The sequence below is a fragment of the Ascaphus truei genome, chromosome 14 (assembly GCF_040206685.1).
Source record: "Ascaphus truei isolate aAscTru1 chromosome 14, aAscTru1.hap1, whole genome shotgun sequence".
Taxonomy (NCBI): domain Eukaryota; kingdom Metazoa; phylum Chordata; class Amphibia; order Anura; family Ascaphidae; genus Ascaphus; species Ascaphus truei.
Window position 1 is genome coordinate 7,529,184 of NC_134496.1, and position 27,784 is coordinate 7,556,967.

A 27,784-nucleotide genomic window follows, 5' to 3' on the forward strand; every position below is an offset into this window, starting at 1 on the left:
CACACACATACACTGCCTGCATATAACACACATACACTGCCTGCATAACCCCCCCCCTCCCCCCCACACACATACACTGCCTGCATATAACACACATACACTGCCTGCATAACCCCCCCCCCTCCCCACCCCCCACACACACACACACTGCCTGCATAACCCCCCCTCCCCCCCCCACACACACACACACTGCCTGCATAACCCCCCCTCCCCCCCCCCCACACACACACACTGCCTGCATAACCCCCCCTCCCCCCCACACACACACACACACACACTGCCTGCATAACCCCCCGTCCCCCCACACACACACACACTGCCTGCATAACCCCCCCTCCCCCCCACACACACACACTGCCTGCATAACCCCCCTTCCCCCCCCCCCCACACACACACACTGCCTGCATAACCCCCCCTCCCCCCCCCCCACACACACACACACACTGCCTGCATAACCCCCCCTCCCCCCCCACACACACACACACACTGCCTGCATAACCCCCCCTCCCCCCCACACACACACACTGCCTGCATAACCCCCCCTCCCCCCCCCACACACACTGCCTGCATAACCCCCCCCTCCCCCCCACACACACACACTGCCTGCATAACCCCCCCTCCCCCCCCCACACACACACTGCCTGCATAACCCCCCCCTCCCCCCCACACACACACACTGCCTGCATAACCCCCCCTCCCCCCCACACACACACACTGCCTGCATAACCCCCCTTCCCCCCCCCCCCACACACACACACTGCCTGCATAACCCCCCTCCCCCCCCCCCCACACACACACACACTGCCTGCATAACCCCCCCTCCCCCCCCCACACACACACACACACACTGCCTGCATAACCCCCCTCCCCCCCACACACACACACTGCCTGCATAACCCCCCCTCCCCCCCCCACACACACTGCCTGCATAACCCCCCCCTCCCCCCCACACACACACACTGCCTGCATAACCCCCCCTCCCCCCCCCACACACACACTGCCTGCATAACCCCCCCCTCCCCCCCCACACACACACTGCCTGCATAACCCCCCCTCCCCCCCCCACACACACACACTGCCTGCGCTAAGAGTTCTGTTTTTGTGTTCTCTACTTCAGTCATAAAGATTTATTGAGATCTGCATTTTAAATGAGAAATAGAATTAAAACTGAAGGAAAAGCTAAGTAGTAATGTCACTGGGTAATCTCTGTTAGGACCCCAGTGTCCACACTTCTGGTGACCTTGGGCTAGTCACTCTCATTGTGCATTAGACTGTAAGCTCTTTCACCCAACCCCCCTTGTGTATAGATGTGCCCCTCCTTCCCTGGCAGATCTCGCTTCCTGTGTGCCTCCTGCTTCCATCAGTAATGTTCATGGATACGCAGAAATAAGGGGTGGGTTTATTTACTTTCAAATGTAATTTTAAAACACATTTAATTAGTAATAAACGTTTAAACAAATGTGGAAGATTAATTTTAACATTCTGTTATGGAAAAAGTTTTTTTTCAAATGAATTACCAGTTGATGTCGTCTCCCAGTGGAACAGTTGTTTATCGCTATCATTATTCTCATAAGTTGTCTTGAAATCATTATGATGGGAGCTTCTTGTTATTGGCTAAACCCTATAGTGCCGTCCCGCTGTACTCTCTCCCACCATTACATTTTGATCACTCTCTCTCTGTCAGGCGGACATGAGCTCTCAGCAGTTTTCCCGCCAAGGGGCCCCCATTTCCCATCAACAAATTTCGAGCAGTGGAGCAGTTTTGGGGCAGAATACCCAAGGATTAGGTAATAATCCAAGCACTTGGGGATTGAGCATTTGTAGTGTTTTTTTTCTTTTTTTTTTCTTTGTAAAATTGGCATTTATTTTTTTTGTTTTTCCAATGTTTTCATTTTGTTAAACTGTCTTCATCAGCGTTGACAATGGGGGTGAAAGAAATGGAGACACATTGTTGTGTTTTTTTTAAATGTGTTTATCGGGGCACTTTTTATTTTTGTTACCATACTCCGCTTGTGCTGGCTTTGCCTCCTAGCTGTGGCTGCTACAAAACGTGAAACTGGATAGGAAAGGCTGCTTGATTTCAGGTTAAAACCGATAAAAGCTGGAACTACAATAAACCTTTAATACCTAATACTGTCTGATGTACATGCTGTGCGAGATATCACATAGGAGCATTATCATTGTAATCTCACTGTTGTCCTTACTTTAGTGGAAATACCTCCTCAGGGACACGTGGCATGTTAAACTTAAGTGAAGCTGATTGACACTTTTTTTTTTTTTTTTTTTTTTTTGGAAAACGCATTATTTCAAAATTATGTAAACAAATACTTTGAAGTTGTTTTTTTAAATTTTTTTACCTAATGTCTTTTGTTGATTAAACAGTCAGTCCCCTGCTATGTTGAAATGACCTCTTGTCCTGACCCCTACAGCACTCAAAAGGTTATCACAACACCTCGGCCCCTCAGTTACTCGCGATCATATGCTCGGAATGGGAGGAGTTATCTCCCTTCTGTTCATTATTGCACAATCTCTTCAAGCAGAAAGAATGGGGTTTTCTTGATGTAGCTAGGTCATGGGACCCCTGGAATGTCAGACCCCAGGAGCAGGGTGGCTGAACTTAACTGAACAATCCAACAACAAAAAAATGCTACAGGGTTCTTCTAAAACAAATCACTGTGTTTCACTGTATACTTTATTTTGGTGACTTTTGTCACAGGAGCATTTTTGTATCTCCTTGAGATGGTGTATCATCTATATCCTCCATTGTCTTTGTCATGCAGGAGGTGATGAGTCAGCCCGGGAAATAGAGATGCTTCCCCGAGACCCACTTGGTGTCCTCCCCACCCGTGACGAGAAGCAGGAACCAGTGGTGGTCAGACCGTACCCTCAGGTCCAGATGTTGACCCCACACCACACAGTGCAGCCAGCCACCCCCCTCACCATGTCTGCTCATCTCGCCTCCGCCCTTCCCTTGTCCTTCCCAGAGGGCATCCTAAAGGTAAGTGGAGAGGAATAAGGGGAATCTTGCCTGTCATTGTGATCAATCATACTGTGAGGAAATAGGCTCCCAAGGGGAAGGGCAGAATTTTGCTAACTGCTTTTGCAGACAAACAATGAATGGCCTATATCGGGGGTAGCCAATGAATGGCCTATATCGGGGGTTGCCAATGAATGGCCTATATCGGGGGTAGCCAATGAATGGCCTTTATCGGGGGTAGCCAATGAATGGCCTATATCAGGGGTTGCCAATGAATGGCCTTTATCGGGGGTTGCCAATGAATGGCCTATATCGGGGGTTGCCAATGAATGGCCTATATCGGGGGTAGCCAATGAATGGCCTATATCGGGGGTAGCCAATGAATGGCCTATATCGGGGGTAGCCAATGAATGGCCTATATCGGGGGAAGCCAATGAATGGCCTATATCGGGGGAAGCCAATGAATGGCCTATATCGGGGGAAGCCAATGAATGGCCTATATCAGGGGTAGCCAATGAATGGCCTATATCGGGGGTAGCCAATGAATGGCCTATATCGGGGGTAGCCAATGAATGGCCTATATCGGGGGTAGCCAATGAATGGCCTATATCGGGGGTAGCCAATGAATGGCCTATATCGGGGGTTGCCAATGAATGGCCTATATCGGGGGTTGCCAATGAATGGCCTATATCGGGGGTTGCCAATGAATGGCCTATATCGGGGGTTGCCAATGAATGGCCTATATCGGGGGTTGCCAATGAATGGCCTATATCGGGGGTTGCCAATGAATGGCCTATATCGGGGGTAGCCAATGAATGGCCTATATCGGGGGTAGCCAATGAATGGCCTATATCGGGGGTAGCCAATGAATGGCCTGTATCGGGGGTAGCCAATGAATGGCCTGTATCGGGGGTAGCCAATGAATGGCCTGTATCGGGGGTAGCCAATGAATGGCCTATATCGGGGGTTGCCAATGAATGGCCTATATCGGGGGTAGCCAATGAATGGCCTATATCGGGGGTAGCCAATGAATGGCCTATATCGGGGGTTGCCAATGAATGGCCTATATCGGGGGTTGCCAATGAATGGCCTATATCGGGGGTAGCCAATGAATGGCCTATATCGGGGGTTGCCAATGAATGGCCTATATCGGGGGTGGCCAAGTCCAGTCCTCAAGGGTCACCAACAGGCCAGGTTTTGGGGATATCCATGTTTCGGCACAGGTGGCTCAGTCTTTGACTTAACCACCTGTGCTGAAGCATTGATATCCTTAAACTTGGTATGTTGGTGGCCTTTGAGGACCGGAGTTGGCTACCCCCTGGTCTATATGTAATGAACTGAACTGTTGGACTCTTCCTTTAATTGCACGGTACCCCTTGGTAAGACTGCTCTATTACCGTGATTAATTAACTTGGCTATATGTCAGCTGCAAAAAAAGAATATTTCTATTTTGTTTTTTTTCTGGGTATATATAATTCTAATATCTGCTGCTTACTTTTCTTGCCCTTTTACCTTTTTGCTTAACGAGGGCAGCACGATTGAGCTAACAAAGCATCAAAGGGGCACAATCACAATGGGTTAACAATGTACCTGTATATACAAGAGAGCTTAGATAAAAAAAAATTAACTCTCGTGTTTGGTTACTGTGGAGACATCTATTGACACTGTTGGGAAGACCCCCTTGCTATTGTGGGTGCTTTGGCAGCGTCTGGGAGTTATTTGATGCCTGGAAAAGTATAGAACTTTAATGATATATAATATGGTACAGATCACCCTTTTGGAAGGGAGTCCATATGTTGAATGGCGCCACTGATGTGTGTTAGATGTAAGAAGCAGAATAGCCCGTGGGATGTCCTGGGTGCATTTAGTTCTGGGAAAGATGAGTTTATGGTCTCAAAGTTCCAGTCGCTGGATTTGGGGAAATTTAGATTTTATTACATGTTGTGGTATCTTTTTAGAGGACAGAGAGTAGAGTTAATCTCACAGGTCTCTTCTTCAAGTGCCTTTAAATGGAGTCAGATTAATCCTTTTTTGTTTTGACAGAAGTTCAATATTGATGTCTTCCCACAGCCGTCTCTGAAGCCCAGCATTCCCAGCCGCCCTATTGCCCCAGCACCTCCCTCTGCCCTGTCTGCTGTACCAAAGGTCTCCGGGCCTGTTACAGTAACCATGGAGAGCGGCCTCCCCCAGGCCTCTGCTATCCCTGTGGCCACCATCAGTGGGCAGCAGGTCAGTGCCTAGTACTATACACCGTACTCTCTTGCTGCTTGTATAGGCTTGCTCACCTGGGTTTCGGACGCAGCACACATATTGGCTGGGCCAGTTTCTTGGATGCACTGGAGAAACAGCATATAGAATTTTCCATACCTCCGCAATTCACAGGGGGGTTCTTCTTGCACCTTAACCTGCATCACATACTTGGTTATAAAGAGACATACGCTGCCTCTTTGCTATGGTCTAGGTGGCCTACAACGTGTTACTTAGCAGTGTGTTCCAGATGCACCTGGCAGTGTAAGGGTTAATTTGCCATCGAAGACCGGATTTCCGGTTCCATGAACGTGGTAACGTTATAAAGTGAGGCTGGCCGCACAGGTTTCTTCTGGTGCCATCCCCAGCGTGTCAGTAATGGGTTTGGTTCTTTGCCCCTCAGGGTCACCCTAGCAGTCTCCATCATATCATGGCCACCAATGTCCAGATGTCCATCATCCGCAGCAGCGCCCCGCGACCTCCCATGCACATCGGAGCTTCTCACCTCCCCAGAGGTAACCTCTACTAAACCAGGGAGCCCACTGACACATGTGCCTTTTGTTGATATCTATCTCACCTCTCTCTCCCCCTCTCTCCCTCTCGTCCCCTCTCTCTGGCACGTTCTCTGCTCAGGAGCTGCTGCAGCGGCAGTCATGTCCAGCTCCAAAGTGACTACTGTCCTAAGACCGGCCTCGGCACAGCTGACCAGTGCAGCCGCTGCCCAGTCAGCTGCTCAGCATATCATCCACCCTCCTATCCAGGCAAGTCACTTCCCCACACCTACACGTGCCCACACAGGTCAAAGTGGTTTTGGGGGGAAAAGTATCCGATTTAAAAAAAAAAAAATCAATTGATATATTAAACAGAGACTATTCTTATTCCTATTCTTTCTTATTGCCGAGTCTCTGCATTCTTCCTGTTTCTTTTATACCCTGTTAAAGCAGCATTTCATTCAAAATCCCGTATGTTTTCTAGATCTCTAGATATATCTCAGTTGTGCAGTATTAGATAATACTTGATGCATTTTCTACCAACCATTATGCTCTTTTTAATGTATTAAGCTTTCTTGGGTTGCTATAGCAACTATTTAACAAGTGAACCCACTTTTTTTAAATGGACGGCCATATTGAGCTTCCTGGGAAGCAGGATCTTCGCTGATCGATCACTGGATCACTTAACGAACGGCAGCTTGGATCGTTGCATTGCCGTAAAGGCAAGGAACTGCTGCGTTTATTCCAACCAAACACACCGCGCCAGAGGAACTGCTGCGTTTATTCCAACCAAACACGCACCGCGCCAGGGAAACTGCTGCGTTTATTCCAACCAAACACGCACCGCGCCAGGGGAACTGCTGCGTTTATTCCAACCAAACACGCACCTCGCCAGAGGAACTGCTGCGTTTATTCCAACCAAACACGCACCGCGCCAGAGGAACTGCTGCGTTTATTCCAACCAAACACGCACCGCGCCAGAGGAACTGCTGCGTTTATTCCAAACACACACCGCGCCAGAGGAACTGCTGCGTTTATTCCAACCAAACACACACCGCGCCAGAGGAACTGCTGCGTTTATTCCAACCAAACACACACCGCGCCAGAGGAACTGCTGCGTTTATTCCAACCAAACACACACCGCGCCAGAGGAACTGCTGCGTTTATTCCAACCAAACACGCACCGCGCCAGAGGAACTGCTGCGTTTATTCCAACCAAACACGCACCGCGCCAGAGGAACTGCTGCGTTTATTCCAACCAAACACACACCGCGCCAGAGGAACTGCTGCGTTTATTCCAACCAAACACGCACCGCGCCAGAGGAACTGCTGCGTTTATTCCAACCAAACACACACCGCGCCAGAGGAACTGCTGCGTTTATTCCAACCAAACACGCACCGCGCCAGAGGAACTGCTGCGTTTATTCCAACCAAACACGCACCGCGCCAGAGGAACTGCTGCGTTTATTCCAACCAAACACGCACCGCGCCAGAGGAACTGCTGCGTTTATTCCAACCAAACACACAACAAGCAAATGCTGCTTTAAAAAGATTTTCTTAACCAGTGAAGTATGTAACAAAAAAATAACCGGTGGAGGTTCCCTAATAAGGAGAATATAGTATCCAGTTATTCTTGTTACTGCTTAATAACCTCTTCAAAATAATGAGACGTGAAGCTGTCCGTGTTTCCAAAATAAATAGCCGTGCTCTCACTTTGTAACTGTCATTCTTCCACCTGGTAGATTTACACTTGTCTGCTTCATTATATCTAACAATGTAACTTCTGCCGCTTCCAGCGACGTGTGTGTATAATTTCCCCTCCCCCACCCCCGTCCAGACAAGTGACGGCTCCAAGTCGATGGAAGCGCACATAACGTGACGCGCTCGCCTGACACGCCCACATGGCCCCTTCCATGCCCTCCTCGCCCAGGGAAGTGAACGTCTCATAGAACATCGTACTCTTGAAAAGCATGAGAGCAGGTGGGGCCAACTCCAGGATTTTCCTGCTTCAGCACAGGTAGCTCAGTCTTTGAGCCAACTCCAGGATATTCCTGCTTCAGCACAGGTAGCTCACTCTTTGAGCCAACTCCAGGATATACGACAGCGAAGCCCAATGCTACATCCAACATGACAGAAATACACAGTAAAACACTTATATATTCTCTTGAAGTAGGGTCATTTAGTTTAACCCTTTGGCCAAAGCGTTGTAAGCTTGCGAGCCGCGACAAGGCAGACCCTGCTCACAAGGCCTAATACTACCAGATAAAATAATAATATACCTCTATTAGGATTAGCTTACAACGCTTTGGCCAAAGGGTTAAACTAAATGACCCTATTTCAAGAGAATATATAAGTATTTTACTGTGTATTTCTGTCATGTTGGATGTAGCATTGGGCTTCGCTGTTGTATACATATGCCACGCTCAATAGCTCTCATTTTTGACACATATACATATATATTTTGTGGGAGCTCAGGGGTTCCCAAAAAGAGCTTACTGGGGCTCTGTGTTTTGTCAACTCCAGGATATGCCTGCTTCAGCACAGGTAGCTCAGTCTTTGAGCCACTGATTGAGCCACCTGTGCTGAAGCAGGAATATCCTGAAAACTTGACCTGTTGGTGGTTCCTTGAGGACTGGAGTTGGCCGCCCCTGCTTTAGTCCTCTGCTCAGGAGACACGCCCCGCCCAGCCGCCGCATTGATAACCCACCCAACCTCCCTTGGGCAGAAACCACCCTTTCCCTCCGGCTTTCTCTCCCCCGCTGCTGGCAAGTTTATTTAAAAAAATATTTTTTTTTGCAGTCTCGTCCGCCAGTGACAACAGCTGCGTCGGGGTCTCCTGCTGTGGTAGCCACAGTGTCGGCTACCAGAGCGCAGTCCCCAGTCATCACTACCACTGCAGGCCACGCCGGCGAGCCAGGACTCAGGTGAGCGACTTTGTGGTCTGTGAGGCTAGGTCCCCGCGTGTGCGCCCCTCGCCAGCCCCTTTGCCTCCTCCCTAGCTGTCCCGGGTGACTCCTCGCTGCCAGGCTCGCTGCACACTGTGACGCGTCAGCCAGCAGGGGCTACAACAGGATTGTGATCCCGTGCGGCGACGCGTCACGTGGTGCGCCAGGGAGCCAAGCAGGAACATGTTTATTTGATAACTATTATGGCTGCTGGTAGCTGTTACACATTGATGGGGGTGGGGGAATGCTGCAGGCTGTCATGTCGATGCAGAGAATTGCATCTGACTGGGCTATGACGGAAGGGTTTTTCCCCCCCCCAGTCCCCGTGCTAATGATAAAGCAGCTGCACTGTGCCTGCTTTCAGGAGAAACATCGGGGTTTTTTTGTTGTAGCAAAGCCCCCCTCCCTCCCATCATGGCTGCGCCCACCCGACCTGTTTTGGCCACACCCCCTCGCGCCTAAAAAAAGCTCCCTACAGATCGCGGTGAAGTGCCGTGCACGCGCCGCCAGGACACAAGGCGGGTGCGCCGGCGCATGCAGTGGGACCTTGGCGTTTACCCCGCTTTGTAAGAGGGAGACAGATGATGTCCTTGGAGTATATTTGTGGTACTGCAGAGACGTGGTTTCTTGTGTTCTGTGGAACCCTGGGGTTCTGCAAGAAACAAACAGCGGTTCCCTGAGGAACATTTGACTGTCCAGACCTAAATACGGTAAATGTTTTAATACAATAATGACCTTTTCCTTCCATTTATTTTAGAACTGATACGCGATCTAGAAAGATGTTAGCTTATGTAAGAGTAGAAGCCAAACGCCTGCAGTGGTATATTCCCAATTGGACAAGTGGCCTTGGGATAGTCAGTTGTAATAAATGGATTCCGTTGTGTTTGGAGGGTTACACAGTTCCTAGAAGGTTTAAATGTTTGTAGTGCCCCCGCTCCTGCTAAGTGTTTTTGGAAGGTTTAACTTCCCGAGTCTTTGTCAGTTTGTAATATTTTTCTGAGTGAGAGGATCGAGGGTTCGTAGGTTCCTCCTGTCTTCCATGGACCAGCTCGAAGAACCGTTGCTTTCGTTCAATAAGGAATTAAAAACCTTTCTACTTATTTTTTTATTAAACAAAGCCTGACAAACGGATCACAATACCCTGGTAGCCGGCTTGTTTGCCCTAGCTTGTGTTCCTGCCTGTGTGTGGTCCTCGTCTTTCCCATATGTTTCCAATAGGTTTCGGTTCTAGGTTTGCGATGGGTGTCCTCCATAGGCTCCTACACACGCTCTAATACCGAGCTTCTTGGCGAGCTGCGCGTTCGAAATAAATAGCAGGAAGGTCTAGACTTGAGGGGCCATACACCTTGTCTGACACTTTGTCCCCGGGGATGGGTATGGAGAGACGTGATGAACCATATCTCTCCTCCATCGTTGTCATTGGCCCTCATTCTATAAAGTGCGAACGTGCTGGATCAGCTCTCACACTTTATAGGGTGAGAGACGTGTGTTTCTTGATGTAGATGTCTATAAATAACGCTCCAGGTTTCGGAAACCTCTTCACCAAGAAACACAACGCTTATTCCTTAAGGTGTCAGAGTGCAGACCCAGCACGGCCGCACTTTATAGAATGTGCGTTAAAGACAAAGGTGACTTCAGACCTTGTGCACTGTGCATGCTTAACTCCTTTTTGTCTTTCCTTACTAGATCGACTCTGTCCATCCAGCAGCATCCGCCTCCTGCAACAATCAGCATCCAGAGACCGGGGCAGCATCGAGATACAGCCACACGGATCACCCTTCCTTCACATCCCGCCCTGGGAGCTCAGAAGCAGCAGCTGCATGCAATGGCACAGGTAAGGCGGGGACGCCATTACACCATAAACACATGCTCCATTTCCCTCATAAAAGTTTTGGTGGCCAATACAGTGAGTGCTGTCTGCCCTAGAGGTGTTCATGCTGAAGCTTACCAGTACCCTAAAAGATAAGATGTGTATTATGTGCCAATGTTCTAGTGGGTCTACTAAATCTGTACTTCCTCAGCCGTGGCTCAACTGTACCGCCTGTGTAATGCTGTAGGAATGCATAGGAAGTGAAGTGACACAACCAGGGGGCACATTTGCATGTTATTATCCCGAATCCATGTCTGCAGTTTAGCAATTGTATGATGTAACCAGCAGGATGAATGAACCAGGTTTGGGGACCTGTGGGAAAACAATCCAGATACTCATGGGTTCTTTATCGCTACGGCTCCAGAAGTGACATACTTTTCTTATGGACCATCCAGCTCTAGAGATGTCGTTCTTTATTGCTGATAATTTCTCTGGAGCTGTCCAGTCCAGAGAGCAGATTAAGCCCCTGGGTCTTTTCACCCTACTTAATCTGGATCTATAAACCAAATTGGATGCAATGCTTTTGTAGTCTGCATTTGTAACCCACCTGTGCTCACCTGAAGCAGTACGTTTGCTGTATTTTTCTCTATCGCCTTTGCTGGGGATTGTCACAACACCTAACGCCAAAGGTTCAAGAAATGCATAGAAAGTCCTAGTGATGAGCTCTGTATATTTCAGTCCGAACTCGGTAGTGTGTGTGTGTGTGTGTGTGTGTGTGTTATCTTGCCGTTTATCCATTTTCTTTCCTGTTGTAGAAAACGCTCTTCGGCACCGGTAACCCAGTAGCGGCAGCGACCGTGGCTCCGATTCTAGCATCCAACGCTCTGCCTTCAGTGACTACATCAGGTCAGAAAGGCTGTGGAGTCCCAGAGTGCTCCTTTACTCAAACTGAGTGTAACTGACAGGCAGCAGCAACACAAGGGTTAAACAAGCAGCTCCCCACCTGCCCCACCCCACACCTCCCAAAACATAGCATCTTTTGCTCCTGGGCCCCAACTCGGGTTTCGATATCAAGGACTTGGGAGTTAAGACCCCAAAAGAATAATGGTGCCACGTACAGTGGACTATATTAATTGGGCTGTTGCAGGAAACCTGCCATTTTTATCTGTCTTTGTCACTCGGTTCTACATTTTCTCCCCATTTTCTGTATGTCCAAGTACCTATGTCCTTGCCGCCACGGTAGGTCTCCTGCACCCCTCTAACACAATGGGTTAAACTGGGAAGCACTGGGTTAATCTCTCTTCCCCACTTTGAAGTTGTGGGAAGATTTATTTCTCTGACTTTGCAGCACGGGAAGGTTGATGGGGCAGATTTCATGGGGTAATATCACCGATAATAGCCGCACATAGAAGTGGCGGTTTGCTGGGTTACTCCCCTTGTGCAGAGAATCGGCTGCAGCCCTATGTTTAAATAAACAGACAATCTTTCATAATCTCCAGTGGCTGGTTTTCGGTCCAAAACCTGTGGACGCTGTCTTAGGTTTATATTTTTTCCTAAATCCAGCACACGTCTGAATCTCTGATAACCGCAATATACTATTTCTGTTCTAGAGCTGACAGTATATGTAGTGTTGTATGAAGAATTCTGCGGGGAGAATGAGATCCTGGGCTAAGGAGCTTACAGTCTCATTTTTGGTTCCTGAGGCTTGGGTTGAAACAATAGCTTTCAGGAACGCATCAGGCATTCAAGGGGTTAATCCCATGCCTCAGGCACCCAAAATCCTCCAGTTGCTAGTTAACGTGGGTAAACATTTAACGTGTGACAATTGTTCCTAGAGTAATGCAATGATTTTCACGGAGTAACTCCTTGTTATTCAGGTTCTGCTCCCCACACGCAAGTCCCCACCAGTACCATTGTTACCATGACGATGCCAACTCACTCATCGCATGCCACAGCCGTGACGGCCTCCAGCATTCCCGTGGGTAAGTGTGGCCTTGCTCTGTAGTGTGAAGGCATCGGTTTCCAGTGGGCAAAAATTCTGCAATGGGGCAGGCGCTTTGAAGAAGAGTAATCATTTTGCAGACATGGCTTTCACTTCACTGACACCCAACAGACTGGATTACATACTGTATAACTCAAAAGCCATAGAGTCCATTATAGCTCCTCACCCCTACCACATGCAGCAATTATCACCTGATATCTGACTCCAAAACACTGTTCATGGTTCCATGGTTCAGCAAAGTATCCGGCCGCTCCTCCTTCTCTTACCGTGCACCCCAAAACTGGAACAACCTACCGGAGACTCTCACAGCCGCTGCCAGTCTAAGTTCTTTCAAACCTAAAACTGTCTCACATTTTAATCTGGTCTGTAACTGTTACATACGCCTATAATATATACTATCTCTAACTGTGCATGCAATGTCTTGTATATAATCACTTTACTTAATGCAACTATATGTATTTGTAACCGTGTATTTGTCATCTTAACTCTATGCCCAGGACATACTTGAAAACGAGAGGTAACTCTCACTTTATTACTTCCTGGTAAAACATTTTTATAAATAAATTAACGAGCCTAAACTTCTGAGTTGCAAGGCAGCAATATTGTATTGCTGATTTTAGGCTGCGTCCATAGTGCAGGATACGGCGAGAGCTATGTATCTCGCGTCGAAACAAATACTAGGACGCCAGTGCATTAGTGCATAGTGCTAGCGTGTGCACATGCGCTACGGGGAGACCGGCGCTTCGTGCTACAAACCAGTTTGTATTTCACCCCTGACACGCCTCCCTGTCGCCTCTGTCTGCAGGACAGGAAATATCTCCTGCTGCAGGTGAGCGTGCGCTACGCAGAAGCCACCGTATTCCACTATGGACTTAACCTTAGTTTCTTGGTGGCAGCGAGGCCTCGGCACGGTCGTGAGGACAGAGCACATTTGGCTGACGTTTGCTTGCCTGTTCAGACATTGTATATTAATGATTCTTCCAGAAGTGGAAACCGGGCAGTATATAAAGAGCGGCCATAAATTCAAAAGCTGCCTATAACATAGTGGAATCTCGGTGTTATAATACAACCTTTTTGACGGCTATCGGATTATTTTGTTTTTGTTCTCAAATGAGTATTTATTTTAGGTTCTGATACCTTTTTAGCGGACTAACATTGAATATTAGCATTTCATCTATGAAAACCTCCAGAGCTTTCCAAACCTACCCTGCTGCGGTTAAACAGTACTGCAGAGTAACAATAGGTATTTGCTCTTCAAAATCACCTTGCCAAACCCCGATTGATTCTTTGCTCCACGTTTTTTTTTTGAGTTTTGTAAAAGCGACTAGGAACAGGGTTGGCTCTGCGTATGAGCTATACAAGACATTGAGCCAAGTAGATATTTGCCTTGAAAAAGCTACAATGTAATATTCTAGAGTCGCAAGGGGGGGGGGGGGGGTGAGCATACAGGGTGGAGGCTGGAATCCAACATCACCGTAAGCAAACCTCATCCTTGTGCGATGCAAAGCGGTTATGTACCACAAGGGCAATATTTCCACTCGTGTGCCGCCCAGAGTGGCTGACAGGACACTAGATGCCTGAGCTCTGACCTTGGCCCTGACAGATGAGATGAACGGTTGTAACCAGACAGCAGGGCTATTTTATTCTCTAACACAGATATTCTTCATATATTAAACTGCCCATCTCCCCCCCAAAGCATTTTGCTTTGCCTTTGCCTCTGCCATTGTGTATTTAGTGCACAAATAAAGATGACCAGGGCTTGGGTGTCCAAAAAATCCCATGTTTCATATATTGGAATATGAAAATTGAGTTATTGATGCAGAAAATCTGCTACACTGTCATATGTCACAAACTCCCCTCTCTGTCACTGTAACCCAGGGGCGGGCAACTCCAGTCCTCAAGGGCCACAAGCAGGTCGGGTTTTAAGGATATCCCTGTTTCAGCACAGATGTATCAGACAAAAACTGAGCCACTGATCGAGTCACCTGTGCTGAAGCAGGGATATTCTTAAAACCTGACCTGCTGCTGGCCCTTGAGGACTGGAGTTGCCCTCCCCTGCTCTACACCCTGCTTTATTTTCTGCCCCGCTCTGCATTTCTCGGCGTGTCTCCCTTCGGTCGCTCTGCGCCTCCTATGTAAGTGTTCTGCGGTCCCCAGGTTGGGAAACACTGGTCTAACATCTCGGTGCTTTGTGGGTTTCTCAGCTAAGGTGGTCCCGCAGCAGATCACTCACACCTCCCCTCGGATGCAGTCCGAGTACGGAGCAGAGAGGGGTAACCTGATCCCTATGCCGGGCCACAGAGCTTCACCCAACCCCATGACCATGGAGGCCAGGAGCGACAACAGGTAAGGCGAAGGTGTGGGGGGATAGATCCTATTAACCCATGGTGCAGGATATAGACTTACATTTGTAGTGACATTATGGCTACGCTACAATAACGGCGTCTGGGATCCTCTGGATCTGTCTGTAATAGAGATAACAGGCGCTGTATTCCTGTGCCTTTCACATGTATCGTCTGTATAAGCACCTTGTGGGCGTCTCAGTATTTGTTTTCCTATGTGGCACTGACCAGTGGATGCAGCGGTGTACATGGTTTTGCCGGCACAAGGAGTCCCTGCCCAGTAGAGTTTCAGATTCCAGAGACTATTTCATTTTTGGTGCCTTAAGCCAGGGGGGTCAACTCCAGTCCTCAAGAACCCCCCAACAGGTCTGGTTTTCAGGATATCCAAGCTTTAGCACAGGTGGAGATTGAGCCACCTGTGCTGAAGCAGGGGCTGATGGAGCCACCTGTGCTGTTGCAGGAATCTCCTTAAAACCTGACCAGTTCGGGGGTCTTGAGGACTGGAGTGGAGCACCCCTGCCTTGGGCAGTGATAAGGTAGTGACTTGCCCAAGGTCACAAGGAGCTGTCACCAGGATACGAACAAGACTCGCCTGATACAAAAGTCAGGGTCATTGTTGTGATAGTCCGTGCTTCACGAAGAGCTGAGGTCTGACAGGTTAGAAGTCGAGTCGTTCTCCTCCGTCTTGTTGACCTTGTCGTGTCTCGCTCTTCAGTGTGGTTTCCCCAAGCAGTCAGTCTCAGTCCGTCTCTCTCTCTCTCTCTCTCACACAGGCAGTCTGTACCAGTGCAGCTGCAGTACTTCCTCCCCACGTATCCTCAATCTGCATATCCTCTGACACACAGCTACACCCCTATAACCAGCTCTGTGTCTACCATACGGCAATACCCAGGTCAGTCTCTGCAAGGGGATACCCCGTAACCTCTTTGGGAACAGATTCATCACTTTCCATAGGTCATCTGTAGTCTATTTTGTTCCGTCCGTCACTTCAGACAGCTGTGTGGTAATTCACACACTTACCATGCTTTGTATTCAGTTTGTGGACGGGTAATAAATCAATATGGAAACATTTGTATGCGTTCCTGGCACCATGACTCCCATCAGCGTAAAGCATAAGCCGCAATATCCGACCTGAATTATATCCGATCCAAGTATAACTACGATCTACAGCAGGAGTGGCCAACTGCAGTCCTAAGGGCCACCAACCCGTCGCGTTTCCAGGATGTTCCCCATACCTGGCGTGTTTGTGGCACTTGAGGACTGGAGTTGCCCACCGCTGATCTACAGACTAATAATAATAATTATTAAAAAAAACCTCATATACTTCGTTAAGGAGTTGGGATCAATGTATTAAAAACTATATCAACAGACTGCTTTCGGTCAGCGGTACCCACATGATGATCCAGGCACAAGCCTAAGTATGGGCCCACGTTACTGTTCTGAAGGGCCTGGACTCTCTCTAGTGTTGTCTGGGTTTTATTTCCCCAGCTCCTATTTAAATCTCAGACTGAACTAATGAAAGGCTGCTTCCACTTATGTTAAATTCTGCCCTATGCAGCGAAAACATTTAGAAAGTTCAAAATGCCGCTAAAAAAATATATAAATAAAAAGGGAAATATGTGCGTGTGAAGGGAGCACCGTTTCCTAGCCCAGATCTGGGGGTTCTGTAGAGAGGTTTTGGGCTTTGTCGGCTGATCCCGGTCACTTTCAGTTTCAGCTCAAGCTCCGAACTCGGCCATCACGGCCCAGTCAGTAGCTTCCGCTGTCCACCTGAACCCAATGCAGCTGATAAACGTGGACGCGTCCCACGCACGTCATATTCAAGGGATCCAGCCCACTCCGGTCAGCGCACAGGGGATCCAGCCTTCTCCGTACAGCACACAGGGCATCCAAGGAACACCAATCAACACCCAGGGGATCCAGCCGTCTCCAATCGGTACCCAGGGAATCCACCCTTCTGCGTCGATAGCCACCCAGGTTGTTCAGACCTCATCAGTCGGCTCCCAGCAAGCTCAGAGTGAAGGAAAGACTTCTGGTAATGTGCCAGTGCCACATCCAGGAGGGAGATTACAATGGGCAGGAGTAAGCCGGTGCTGCGGAAGCTGTGTTTACCAGAGCTCAGCACTAGGATAACTTGGTGTTGATAGCGAGGATAGCAGAACAGCAAGAGATCTATATCTGGGATTGTGACGTGTGTAATAGCACTGAACGTGAGAGGAAGGCCGCAGGTTGGAGGAGGAGTTTGTGTCACCTGCACAGTAGTAGCAGCGTACTACAAACACAGATTAAAAGGCATTTGTAATCAAATCTCTGAGTAGATTGGAGGGAGCAGTAGTGTGGGATTTGAGACTGAACAAACTAGGTTGTGTGTGTGTGTGTGTGTCAAACTAACGTCTTTCCCTCACCGTCCTCTCTCGAACTCTTCCTGCAGTTGTGCTAGCAGAAGGCACCACAATTGTGGCCAATCCCCTGAGCAGCACGTTCAGCTCAGCGCCTGCTGGAACCACCGTCGTGCAGAGTCACTGCCAGAGTCCTGGGATCGGCAGCAACCCCGCCCAGGGCTCTTCCCCTCGCCCCAGCATCTTGCGCAAGAAGCCTGCCACTGATGGGTATGTATATCTCTATATAGTGCCTTCTATGTACGCCGCGCTTCACAGCAGCAATACATGTGACATAATAATATAACATATAATGGAATAAGCACTTGAGACGTTGAAGTAACATTAGGAAAAGGAGTCCCTGCCCCGAAGAGCTTACAATCGAAGTGGTAAGTGGGGAGAACGTACACATAGTAGGAAAGTGTCCTGTTAAGTGTCTGCAGGGGGGCAATGTCGATTGTATGAGGTGTATAGTATCAGCCACGGCGCTACTCGTATACTTTAAGGAGGTGGGTCTTAAAGGTGGATAGACGGGTCTCACTCGGAGTGAGGTTGAATGGTGCAGTCACACATACATTTAAATATACTGTACTGGCTGAGAGACCCGGCGTTGCCCGGGATGTAATGTTCCTGCTCTCCTCTCTCTCCTCCCCCCTCTCTCTCTTCCCCTGTCTCCCCCTCACTCTCTTCCCCTGTCTCCCCCCTCCCATCAATCCAGCTCCCCCCCCCCTTCAGGTCTGGTCCCTCTCCCCCCCCCCCCCCCATTTACCGGTCCGGTCCCCCGACCCCTTTCCAGCTCCATTCCCCCCTCCTTTACAGCTTCAGTGTGTGTGTGCGCGTCAGTCAGTGTGTGTGTGCGCGTCAGTCAGTGTGTGTGTGTGCGTCAGTCAGTGTGTGTGTGTGCGTCAGTCAGTGTGTGTGTGTGCGTCAGTCAGTGTGTGTGTGTGCGTCAGTCAGTGTGTGTGTGCGCGTCAGTTGGTGTGTGTGTGTGTGCGTGTGTGTGTGTGCGTGTGTGTGTGCGTCAGTGTGTGTGTGTGCGTCAGTGTGTGTGTGTGCGTCAGTGTGTGTGTGTGCGCGTCAGTGTGTGTGTGTGCGTCAGTGTGTGTGTGTGCGTCAGTGTGTGTGTGTGCGTCAGTGTGTGTGTGTGCGTCAGTGTGTGTGTGTGCGTCAGTGTGTGTGTGTGCGTCAGTGTGTGTGTGTGCGTCAGTGTGTGTGTGTGCGCGTCTGTGTGTGCGCGCGTCTGTGTGTGCGCGCGTCTGTGTGTGCGCGCGTCTGTGTGTGCGCGCGTCTGTGTGTGCGCGCGTCAGTGTGCGCGCGTCAGTGTGCGCGCGTGTCTCAGGCTGTCTGTGCGCGAGTCTCAGGCTGTCTGTGCGCGTGTCTCAGGCTGTCTGTGCGCGTGTCTCAGGCTGTCTGTGCGCGTGTCTCAGGCTGTCTGTGCGCGTGTCTCAGGCTGTCTGTGCGCGCGCGCGAGCGCGTCAGGCTGTGTGTGTGCGCGCCAGTGTGTGTGTGCGTCCTCTGCTTTTTCCTTAGCCCTGTCGCGGTGGGGGGGGGGTGGTTGTTGATACCTGCTCGCGTTCCCGGCCTTGTCCGGGCAGGGGGTCGATACCTGCTGGCGCCACCTTTGCCGCGGCGGGGGGGGGGTGGTGGTGGTTGTGGGGTGGTGATAGCTGCTGGCGCCATCCGGCTTCCCGGCCTGGCCGCGGAGGGGATATTGGGGGGGGATGATGAGGTACCTGGCAACTTGTGAGAGGTGTCGGTTACGGCTTCCCGACCCGGCCGCGTGCGGAGGGGTGATGAGGTACCGGCGTCGGTTACTCGGCGGGAGGCGGTGTTTCGAGAGGTGAGGTGGAGGAGGGGGAGCGTTTGAGGTGAGCCTGGTGTGCCGAGGAGCGGGCGCTGCTGGCCCCACGGTGCCGAGGCTGGGGTTTGGGGTGGGCGGTGGGAATGTGGGGAGAGTGAGGCTGTGGCGCCAAGGAGCGTGCGCCGCTGGCCGTGGGTAGCGGTGCAGAGGCTGGGGTTTGGGGTGGGCGGTGGGAATGTGGGGAGAGTGAGGCTGTGGCGCCAAGGAGCGTGCGCTGCTGGCCGTGGGTAGCGGTGCAGAGGCTGGGGTTTGCTGTGGGTGTGGGGGGGGAGGAGAGGTGAGTCGGCGGCGGCACCGAGGAGCGGGCAGCTTGGGTGAGTGTGACCAATGAGGCGTGCGGGGCGGGGCTGGTCCACGGACCAATCTGATTGGCCAGAGGGTGAGTGACAGACCAACTGACCAATCAGATTGGCCTTATCAGATTGGCCTTTGGGACAGACATACAACGTTTTGAAAAATATATAGATAGAAGATAGATATAGATAGATACGTGTACTTTTTTTTTTTTCTCTCAAGGTGACAACCCACATTTAACCTATTAAGTTTGCCACTGTCCATGGTGCACTTTGGTCTTGGCAGGGACTGTTGACCTTAGTGTAGGCATTCTGCCCTTTATCCCATTCTTTCAGTTTAGGGTGTCTTACATTTTTGGAAGGTGTTTTTTTATTAGCTTTCAGCTTTAAGATTGTGTACGCAGCACAATATAGCCACTTTACACACCCTAGTGTCTTGATGAACTGGTTTTAGACACATTCATTGACCCTCTAATGCCTGTTGGTGCTTGAGGAGGACTTGGAACATGCGTTACTGCTGCGTATGTATGTTAGAGGTGTGATCCTTTTGATGTATAAGTGTTGACTGTTCTTCTTGCCAGCCCAGTCAATGTGTGTTCTATTTCCTAGCCTGTCTGTACGAAAAAGCTTGATTCCTCCTCACCCAGGAGACGCAGTCAGCCCACGTCAAGACAGCTCCCTGCGCAGCACTTCTGCTTCTCCTCGGCCTTCTGGGTAAGTCCTGTGTATCAAGAGGATCCTCGGCAGACATTCTTGTGAGGATTTATAGCTGTGTGGACTTGGAGTAACTCTGCTAATGACTTTATTAATAGAGCAAGGCTCTGAGTCTCCTCTAGCAAGGAAGAGGTTAATGGAGCAGTAAAGAGTAGGGTCAGCTGGACAGTAAGCTGATCTTATGGGCCACCAACAGGTTGGTTTTTAAGGATATCTCTGCTTCAGCACAGGTGGCTCGGTCATTATGACTGAGCCACCTGTGCTGAAGCAGAGATATCCCTAATATTTGACGATTTGGTGGCCCTTGAGGACTGGAGTTGTCCACCCTTGCTTTAGATCATCTTAACAGGATAATTGGGATGGGATTGATGGAGTGACTTCTCCACACAGGTGTTGGTCATTGATTGGATAGTGATGCCCTGTAGGTCAGGTGTAGGGTTGGGGATGTTGATACGTGTGACGTGTTGCATTCCCTCTGCACCACTTCACAGTTTATACCCAACGATACGCTCTCTTTCTGTGCAGAGCTAAACCCAAGGCTGAGCTTCATGTCTCGGTAGCATCAGCCATGACTGGGGATCCCAGCACAGGTGGCGAACAACCGAGTGCAGCCGCGTCCCTTCCATCCTCTCACCACCCGGCAGCCGCTGTGCCCAGCCCGCCCTCTCATCCTGTGCCTGGACCCCTGCCCAACCACCTCCACGTCCCTCCTGCTGCCATCCCTGCCCTGTCTGCCCCTCCGCCTCTTCTGAGCAGCAAGCCTTCTGGAGCAGCCATCCCTGAGATGAAGGTGAAGGAGGAGGCAGAACCAATGGACATAGTACGGCCTGTTTCAGGTAGGCAGTTCCTACAAACTTGATGTGACCATAGAAGTCTGAACAAACTGTCCAGTGATTAGTCTTCCTGAACCACCTCCACTCTTGACAGTCTGCCCTTGTGACTCCCTCTCCTTGTGTGACCCTTTGGAATCCATGCAGTGAACCTCTAGTTTGTGTCTTGCTCTCGTTCCCAGCAGTGCCTCCGCTGGGCCCCAGCTGCATCTCCTCTCCTCTGGCCTTGCTGGCCAACAACATCTCTATACCCATCGGGGAGCTGCTGCCGGGTGCCTCCCCCCGCAAGAAACCGCGCAAGCAGCAGCACGTTATATCCACAGAGGAGGGAGACATGATGGAGACCAACAGCACGGACGAGGAGAGATGTCATGCCATTAAACCTCTGTCATCGCGTCCTGAGAAGCGCAAGTCCCCGCCCAAGGAGTATATAGGTATTAGGTCACACTCTCAACTACCAAATAATATCCGGCCTTCATAAAGGCCGTGACATGCTGGCTCCTGCTAATTTCATTTGCTGGCATATCGTATATTTTTACACACTAAAAGGGACCTTTAACCCTTTCACACAAGGGCCAGCTAAGCATTGCTATGGCAGTGAAAGTGTTAAACATCCACTGTTGGAAGGCGATTAGGAGCGTGGAAGCATAGAATTTGACTGCCGATGAGATCTTCTTGGACCCCCTACTCTGCTTGTTTCCCCATCTGCTGTAAATACTCCGACCCGATTTGATCATTGACTTCTGTGTTTGGGATTGACGTATGTCTCTCCCAAGCATATTCTAAGGCTGCAGCCAGGGTGGGAGAGCGCTCGCTGTTGCTAGAGCGCCATGTCAGGCGCTGGGCGTTTCCTGGGCAGACAGTTGGCGCCCGAGGGGGAGTGTCGGGCGGCGCGGCCATGATGTCACGGAGCTGGTTTGCGCTCGTTGGGCAAACCTCTCACGTGACATATCAGCGAGTTGCCAAATCAAATTTGTTTCGCCAAGCAGGTAAGTGCCGTGCGTGCATTGGAGCTCGCTCACGCTGGCCACACACATTGCAGTAATGTGTTTCATTGCGGCCAGCGCGTGCGCCCACTCTGCATCACCCTAGACGCAGTGGCCCCAGTCACAAAACTAACCAGTCCCGCGTTGGAGCACCTGGCGGCTCATGCATCAGTTTCAGCCGCGTCCTGTGGTCTGCGTTGGCGCTTCCACTGAAGAGCAGGAGATCCGTCGGGGGTTGGGGGCGCGCCAATGACGTCACATGGCTAGTTCACCCTCATTGGCTGAACTGCCGCCGTGACGTGGCCAATGCTCGGTCGATGTGCCAAAAGCCTTGGGCGCCCATGCACACCTGCCGACTGGGGCCTGTCCCATAGAGGGCTGTACCTTGTGTGCGCGCTTGTGGAATACAGTAGCAGGTAAAGCGGTGCAACTGCCCAGTGACAAAGAAAACAGACCAGGAACACTCAGACTGCAAAAGCTTTAATGGTACAAAAGCAACATAGACCCACTCTTACGCGTTTCGCACGACTTGGCGCGCTTTATCAAAGAGTCCTTACCTTGGTGTTCCCGGTCTGTTTTCTTCGTCACTGGGCAGTTGCACCGCTTTACCCGCTACTGTATTCCACAAACCCGTTCCGGTTGGAGCACGCTGCAGCTACCAGACGTCCCTACGCAGCAAACAGTGAGTCACATTCTGTTATATACATTGGTTACCCATACAAGACTTACCTCTGCCAAGAGGCTATTGTGTTTACCAGACCACTGTGTTTATGTGACGACGGGGGACATCGTGAGATAACAGCTGCTGTGAGTGAAGATATTTCATATGTGTTAAAGACGTTTCTTTTCCGGTATCTACAGAGTAGCGCCACCAGGGGCCGTGGGGCTCCCTTCTTTTCTACTTCCTTGTGTGCGCGCGCAGCCGTGCCCCCCCGGGGACGAAGCCTAAATCCGTTACGGTTTGTCCCTACCACCTCTGCTGAGCAGTTACGCAATGAATCCACCACCCTTTCCGTCAGTAATTCCACACACTAGCCCTGAGCCTCTCGCCTTCCAGCTTTATGTGTGGGCCTGGACTGGCTGCTGTGGAAAGCTAGTTCTAATGTATGCAATGTATTGAGCCTTATGGATGAGCACGAGGTAATGGTAACGTCTTGGTAACCTCAGTGCAAACCGTGCTGTCTGTCCCCACCTCCGGCAGATCACTTTATCAGAACGTCTCATACATTAAATATTAGATTGTAATATATCCAGGGCAGGAATAAATGAAATAATATATATATTGGTTTTTTTTAGGTGCGCTTGGAAAGTTTGTCGATTTGAGCTACAACATATTCCCCCAAAGCTTATATGTAAAGTTGGCTCAGTTGTAAGAACGCTGCATTTCAAATTGGTGAACGTAGTTTGAATCCCAGTGTCGGTTGTCCTTTTTGACCTTGGGCAAACCGATTCCGTATAGCACATATATGTTATATATAGTACATATAGTGCCTACAGTATCATCATTATTTAAGAATCATTTATATTTCTTAACATTCTGTGAGGGTAATTCAGATGGTAATAATCCCGGGTGTGTGGTTGCAGATGAGGAAGGGGTGCGATATGTCCCTGTGAGACCGCGTCCCCCCATCACCCTCCTGCGTCAATATCGCAATCCCTGGAAAGCTGCATATCATCACTTCCAGCGCTACACCGACGTGCGGGTCAAAGGTCAGAGATTTGTGTGTGTGCATCAGGTCTGCACATTGGTGCTGATGTGTGAAGGGTATAGGAGTAGTGTGTGATGTGAATCGTTGCTGTAATGTGTGTTGTTGTCTGGCTCTGCTTTTGATTTGCGCATGGGACTGTGTGTGTGTGTGTGTGTGTGTGTGTGTGTGTGTGTTGTATGCAGGCATCAGCGTGTGCGTGTTGCAATGTAGATGTTTGATATCGATGAAAATGCCACTAGAATAAAAGCCCCAATGGCTCTCGTGTTCATCTATGGATGATTGCATATTTAGGTCCATCTTTACTAAGCATTCTTCTGCCATGAGATTCCTTACAACCTATTGACGTGAATGAGCTGTAAGGTGTCTGCCAGTGGCTGGAGGTGCTTTATGGCTGTATTTTCTCTAGTGTATGAAGAGTAACATTAACGATTACATTGTATGCGAGTACCAGCCTGTATGTAGACGTGATGGGCGTGCACACCCTACGTGCTCCTGGGAACCCTCCTCATTGATCTCCATTACAGAAGAGAAGAAGCTGACATTGCAGGAGATTGCCAATCAGAAGGGGATCACCTGCAGAGCGCAGGGTTGGAAGACTCACCTCTGCGCTGCTCAGCTGCTTCAGCTGGTGAGTGTGTACCAATTTGTGCTCTTGGAAGCTGTGGCTGGTTATTTAGAGGTCTGTGTAACGCCTTCGCTGTTCCTTCCTCAGACTAACCTGGAGCAGGATGTGTGTGATCGGCTGACCGTGCTGCAGGAGGGGCTCATACCCAAGAAGAAAGCGGCCGCTGACGACGACTTGCACAGGATCAGTGAGCTGATTCAGGTACACAGAGAACCAGAACACCGGCATCGCTGCTGCCCCATCGTCAGATCGCCGGTCGGCTGCGGCAGCTTTTAACCCTTTAGCTGCTGAGCAATCCTGGAAGCAAGATGGTTAAGAATGACCAATGGACTAGTAGACATGAGAATGCGGATATCCCAGCTTCAGCACAGGTGGCTCAATCAGAGGCTCCGTCGAAGGCTGAGCCTCTAATTGAGCCACCTGTTCTGAAGCAGGGATATCCTGAAAACCTGACCTGTTGGTGGCCTTTGAGGAGTGGAGTTGATGGCCCTGCTTTAGACTGTGTGAATAGTGGAGCACAGACTCTTCAACTATTGTTCCAAAGAGCTGGATTAGAAAAACAATGTACCCGCACGGGAGAGGAGAGCAATGTAACTGTAACTACACACGTGTATCTATGTACATGCACATACTTCAACCTCTCTGTAAGCATTTATAACATGTATACCATATATTTTTATATATCATATGCTTCGCTTTATAGTGTTCTGATTGGGGGGCGGGGGGAGGAATGCACCAAACTGTTAAATTAGCAGGGGCAGATGGCCAAGAACCGCCCCGAGATGGTCCCTGAGCTGCAAGTTGAAGAGCTTTGGTATGCTCGGTTGTCCCGAAAACATGGCTGGGGTTTCCTTGGGGGAAGAGAAGGGGTCAAACGACCGCTATAGTGAAAACCTGTACTGGTGGTGGCGAGTTGTAACGTGCTCTCTCGCCCCGCAGGGTAACATGCAGCGCTGTAAGCTGGTCATGGATCAGATAACGGAGTCCCGGGAGTGCATGCTTAAAGTGCTGGATCACAAGGAGCGGGTCCTGAAGCTGCTCAACAAGAGCGGGGCGTCCCGCAGAGTTTCCAAGGTCAAACACGGACAAACAAAAAAGGACAAAGTGTGAGCCCGGGACCTGCAGCCCTCCCCATTACCTGAGACAGTCTGCATTCCTGTACTCGTTCAGCAAGAGGTTCCCCGCCTGTCCGTGCCAGCGGGCCATCCATTTAAATATATATAGACCTTTTTTTTTTGGACTTGGACTTTTACTCTTTGAGCTACAGCCCAGCTAATAGTGCCCTGATGGGCCACGCGTGCCACCCTCTTCAAAGAGGGCTGAACTCTGCTTGATTGTGTGCCCTGGGCTGTCCGTGTGACACGAGGTGCCTGCGACATGCTGTTCCCTTCACTGTTACATACTCTGCAAATCTCTAAACACTTCTCCCTCCCTTTATAGTCGCTTCCTATTTGTTTCCATGTAAGTGATTGAAGGTGTTAACCCTGTTGCTGCTCACGGTTCAGTGCCCCTCCTGTGCCCCTCCTGTGTCTGTGTCCCAGTCACGTCACTCTGTTCCAATATATTTATTGCATGTGATTTTAGTTAATTTATACAATCATGCAGAAACGTTGTTGTGCCACTTTGTAATTATGATGTGGGAACGGGAAACCTGAAGCCAGCTATAATTAAATGGGACCTCCATAGGATATATTTTGCGCTCCCGCCCCTCCTCTCGCGCTCCCGCCCCTCCTCTCGCGCTCTTTTCTTGCTCTCTGGGGGTTATACCTTTAAACTGCACCATTGAAGTTATTAAGCGGTTTCTGTGCGATAATGCCTTGAGCGGCGCTATATGTTTCATGAATAACCCCTGTCCCTTCTCTCCCATCACTGATATTTACATACCAAATAGTGGACTTACTGCACATAGCAAGCCTGTGATGGGTTTGAGGTTCAATTTTGGTGAATAATGGCCTTTAAAAAAAAAAAAAAAATTCAACCATTTTTATTGCTTTTCTTTTTTTGTTGAAATATTGTAAGTTTTGACATGGGAGGACGGCAGGTTCTATATACTCCACCCCCCCCCCCCCCTAATTTGGTGTTTGATACCCATGCCCCACTTCCCAAGCTGTTCTGTGGTGAGGAGAGAACATGAATGAATCCAATTACCTTTTTGTATGGGTTGGAAGGAACAAGATCAACAATTAATTCTAACCTTCAAACACCTGAGACCCACATGTAAATTACAACTTTCAAACCCACCCCAAAAAATTGCTATTTGAAAACCTTTTTTTCTCTCCAATAACAGGGACATTTCTCCCTAATAATGTATACAGATTCCTGCCCATCCTGCCCATTGTGAAACCCAGCCAGGAAGAGCAGGATAACTAACCCAGGACTTCAGGTCACAATGTATCTAAACCGTTCAACTAAACGCCCCAAAATGGCTTAAACATTTAAAATGGCAGTCTGCGCTGCTCCTTTTATTTTATATTTTTCCTCTGGTGGGAGGGAGTTTAGGTGTCCGTTGTTCCCACACTACATTAACCCCTAAAACCAGGTCAGAATTAGCAAAAAACCTACTAACATGGCATCGCCCGAAAAGAGCCAACATTGCCACTTTATTAGGTTTAATGTTTTTTTTTTCCTTGCCATCAAAGTAAGATTATTTACCGGCAACTAGTGGAGGACTGGGGGAGAATGGCTTGCGTTCCCCGGGACTCCCCTGAATCTTTGAAGGGAAGATTGCTGCTGTAGCACTTCCTGCCAGCATTGCGTTGTCGCCTTAATGCCCGTTTCTTTGCTGCTCGGGTAGCAATCGCCACCTATTTAACCAATGAAACAGAGGGCATTGCTATTTCCCCTGGTTGCATTTACTCCTGTGTTTGGATCGCAGAGTAGCCATGCACATAATGGTTACAGGACCATGCGTGTTATACACTTCTCAGTTATGGTTCGAGTCTGCAGCGTCTGCCATTTTCTTTCCTGTACACGAGTCCCGTCTCTGTCCCTGCAACGTGTTTATCACAGGGCCGCAGCCCGGCACATGTCCGCGCATTAACCCAGCCGTGAGCTTTTCTTCTCCAGCTCAGTCAGTGTTTTGTGTAGGTCGTGAGTCTGTCCTAATGCTGTTCAGATTGTGTAATGTATCAATAAAGCCATTTTTTAATAGGTGTTTTGTATGTGACACATCCTTCCTTTTTACTGCAGCGGTGCTCACCTCCAGTTCCCAAGCCTGTCGTCCCGTCTCCCCCCCTCCCACCCTCCGGTCAGGTTTTTAGGATATTCCTGGCTCAGCAAAAAAGAGGCTGTCTTCGACTGAGCCATCTGTGCTGAATCTGGGGCACCCGGAAACCCTGACCTGTTTGGGGGCGCTTGTGGCCTGGAGTTGGACTCCGCTGCTTTTACTGTATTAATACTTTCACGGTGGGGAAATGTATGGGTGGTCTCTGAAAAGTAATGCCCGTGAGTGTGGTTAATAGCATTCTTGCATTGAGGGTTAGTTGCCGGCAGCCGGCACTGTGGGAGCTACACAAGATGGGATACGAAATAAAGGTGATGTAGACATGCGGATCTAAAATGCAATACTGTACCC

The 27,784-nt window shown here is 49.7% G+C and overlaps 1 protein-coding gene across 8 annotated transcripts in view; it reads left to right on the forward strand.

The window, feature by feature from the left end:
* The window catches only part of SAP130 (Sin3A associated protein 130), a 39,552-nt gene extending 12,189 nt beyond the window's left edge, over positions 1-27,363 (forward strand). For 2 of the 8 annotated variants that reach the window (XM_075569642.1, XM_075569641.1), the window contains exons 2-22: positions 1,308-1,393; positions 1,685-1,787; positions 2,781-2,998; positions 5,021-5,206; positions 5,628-5,739; positions 5,858-5,985; positions 8,515-8,639; positions 10,347-10,494; positions 11,286-11,376; positions 12,348-12,452; positions 14,677-14,818; positions 15,588-15,706; positions 16,526-16,849; positions 17,246-17,423; positions 19,956-20,060; positions 20,586-20,896; positions 21,073-21,324; positions 23,461-23,586; positions 24,110-24,213; positions 24,298-24,411; positions 25,150-27,363. In XM_075569642.1, coding sequence (XP_075425757.1) covers positions 1,691-1,787; positions 2,781-2,998; positions 5,021-5,206; positions 5,628-5,739; positions 5,858-5,985; positions 8,515-8,639; positions 10,347-10,494; positions 11,286-11,376; positions 12,348-12,452; positions 14,677-14,818; positions 15,588-15,706; positions 16,526-16,849; positions 17,246-17,423; positions 19,956-20,060; positions 20,586-20,896; positions 21,073-21,324; positions 23,461-23,586; positions 24,110-24,213; positions 24,298-24,411; positions 25,150-25,320 — 3,156 coding nt within the window. In that variant the 5' untranslated portion in view covers positions 1,308-1,393; positions 1,685-1,690 and the 3' untranslated portion in view covers positions 25,321-27,363. The remainder of the gene's footprint in view (positions 1-1,307; positions 1,394-1,684; positions 1,788-2,780; positions 2,999-5,020; positions 5,207-5,627; positions 5,740-5,857; positions 5,986-8,514; positions 8,640-10,346; positions 10,495-11,285; positions 11,377-12,347; positions 12,453-14,676; positions 14,819-15,587; positions 15,707-16,525; positions 16,850-17,245; positions 17,424-19,955; positions 20,061-20,585; positions 20,897-21,072; positions 21,325-23,460; positions 23,587-24,109; positions 24,214-24,297; positions 24,412-25,149) is intronic. The other 6 variants (XM_075569639.1, XM_075569640.1, XM_075569643.1 and 3 more) reach the window with 5 other exon arrangements.
* Positions 27,364-27,784: the final 421 nt, after the last annotated feature.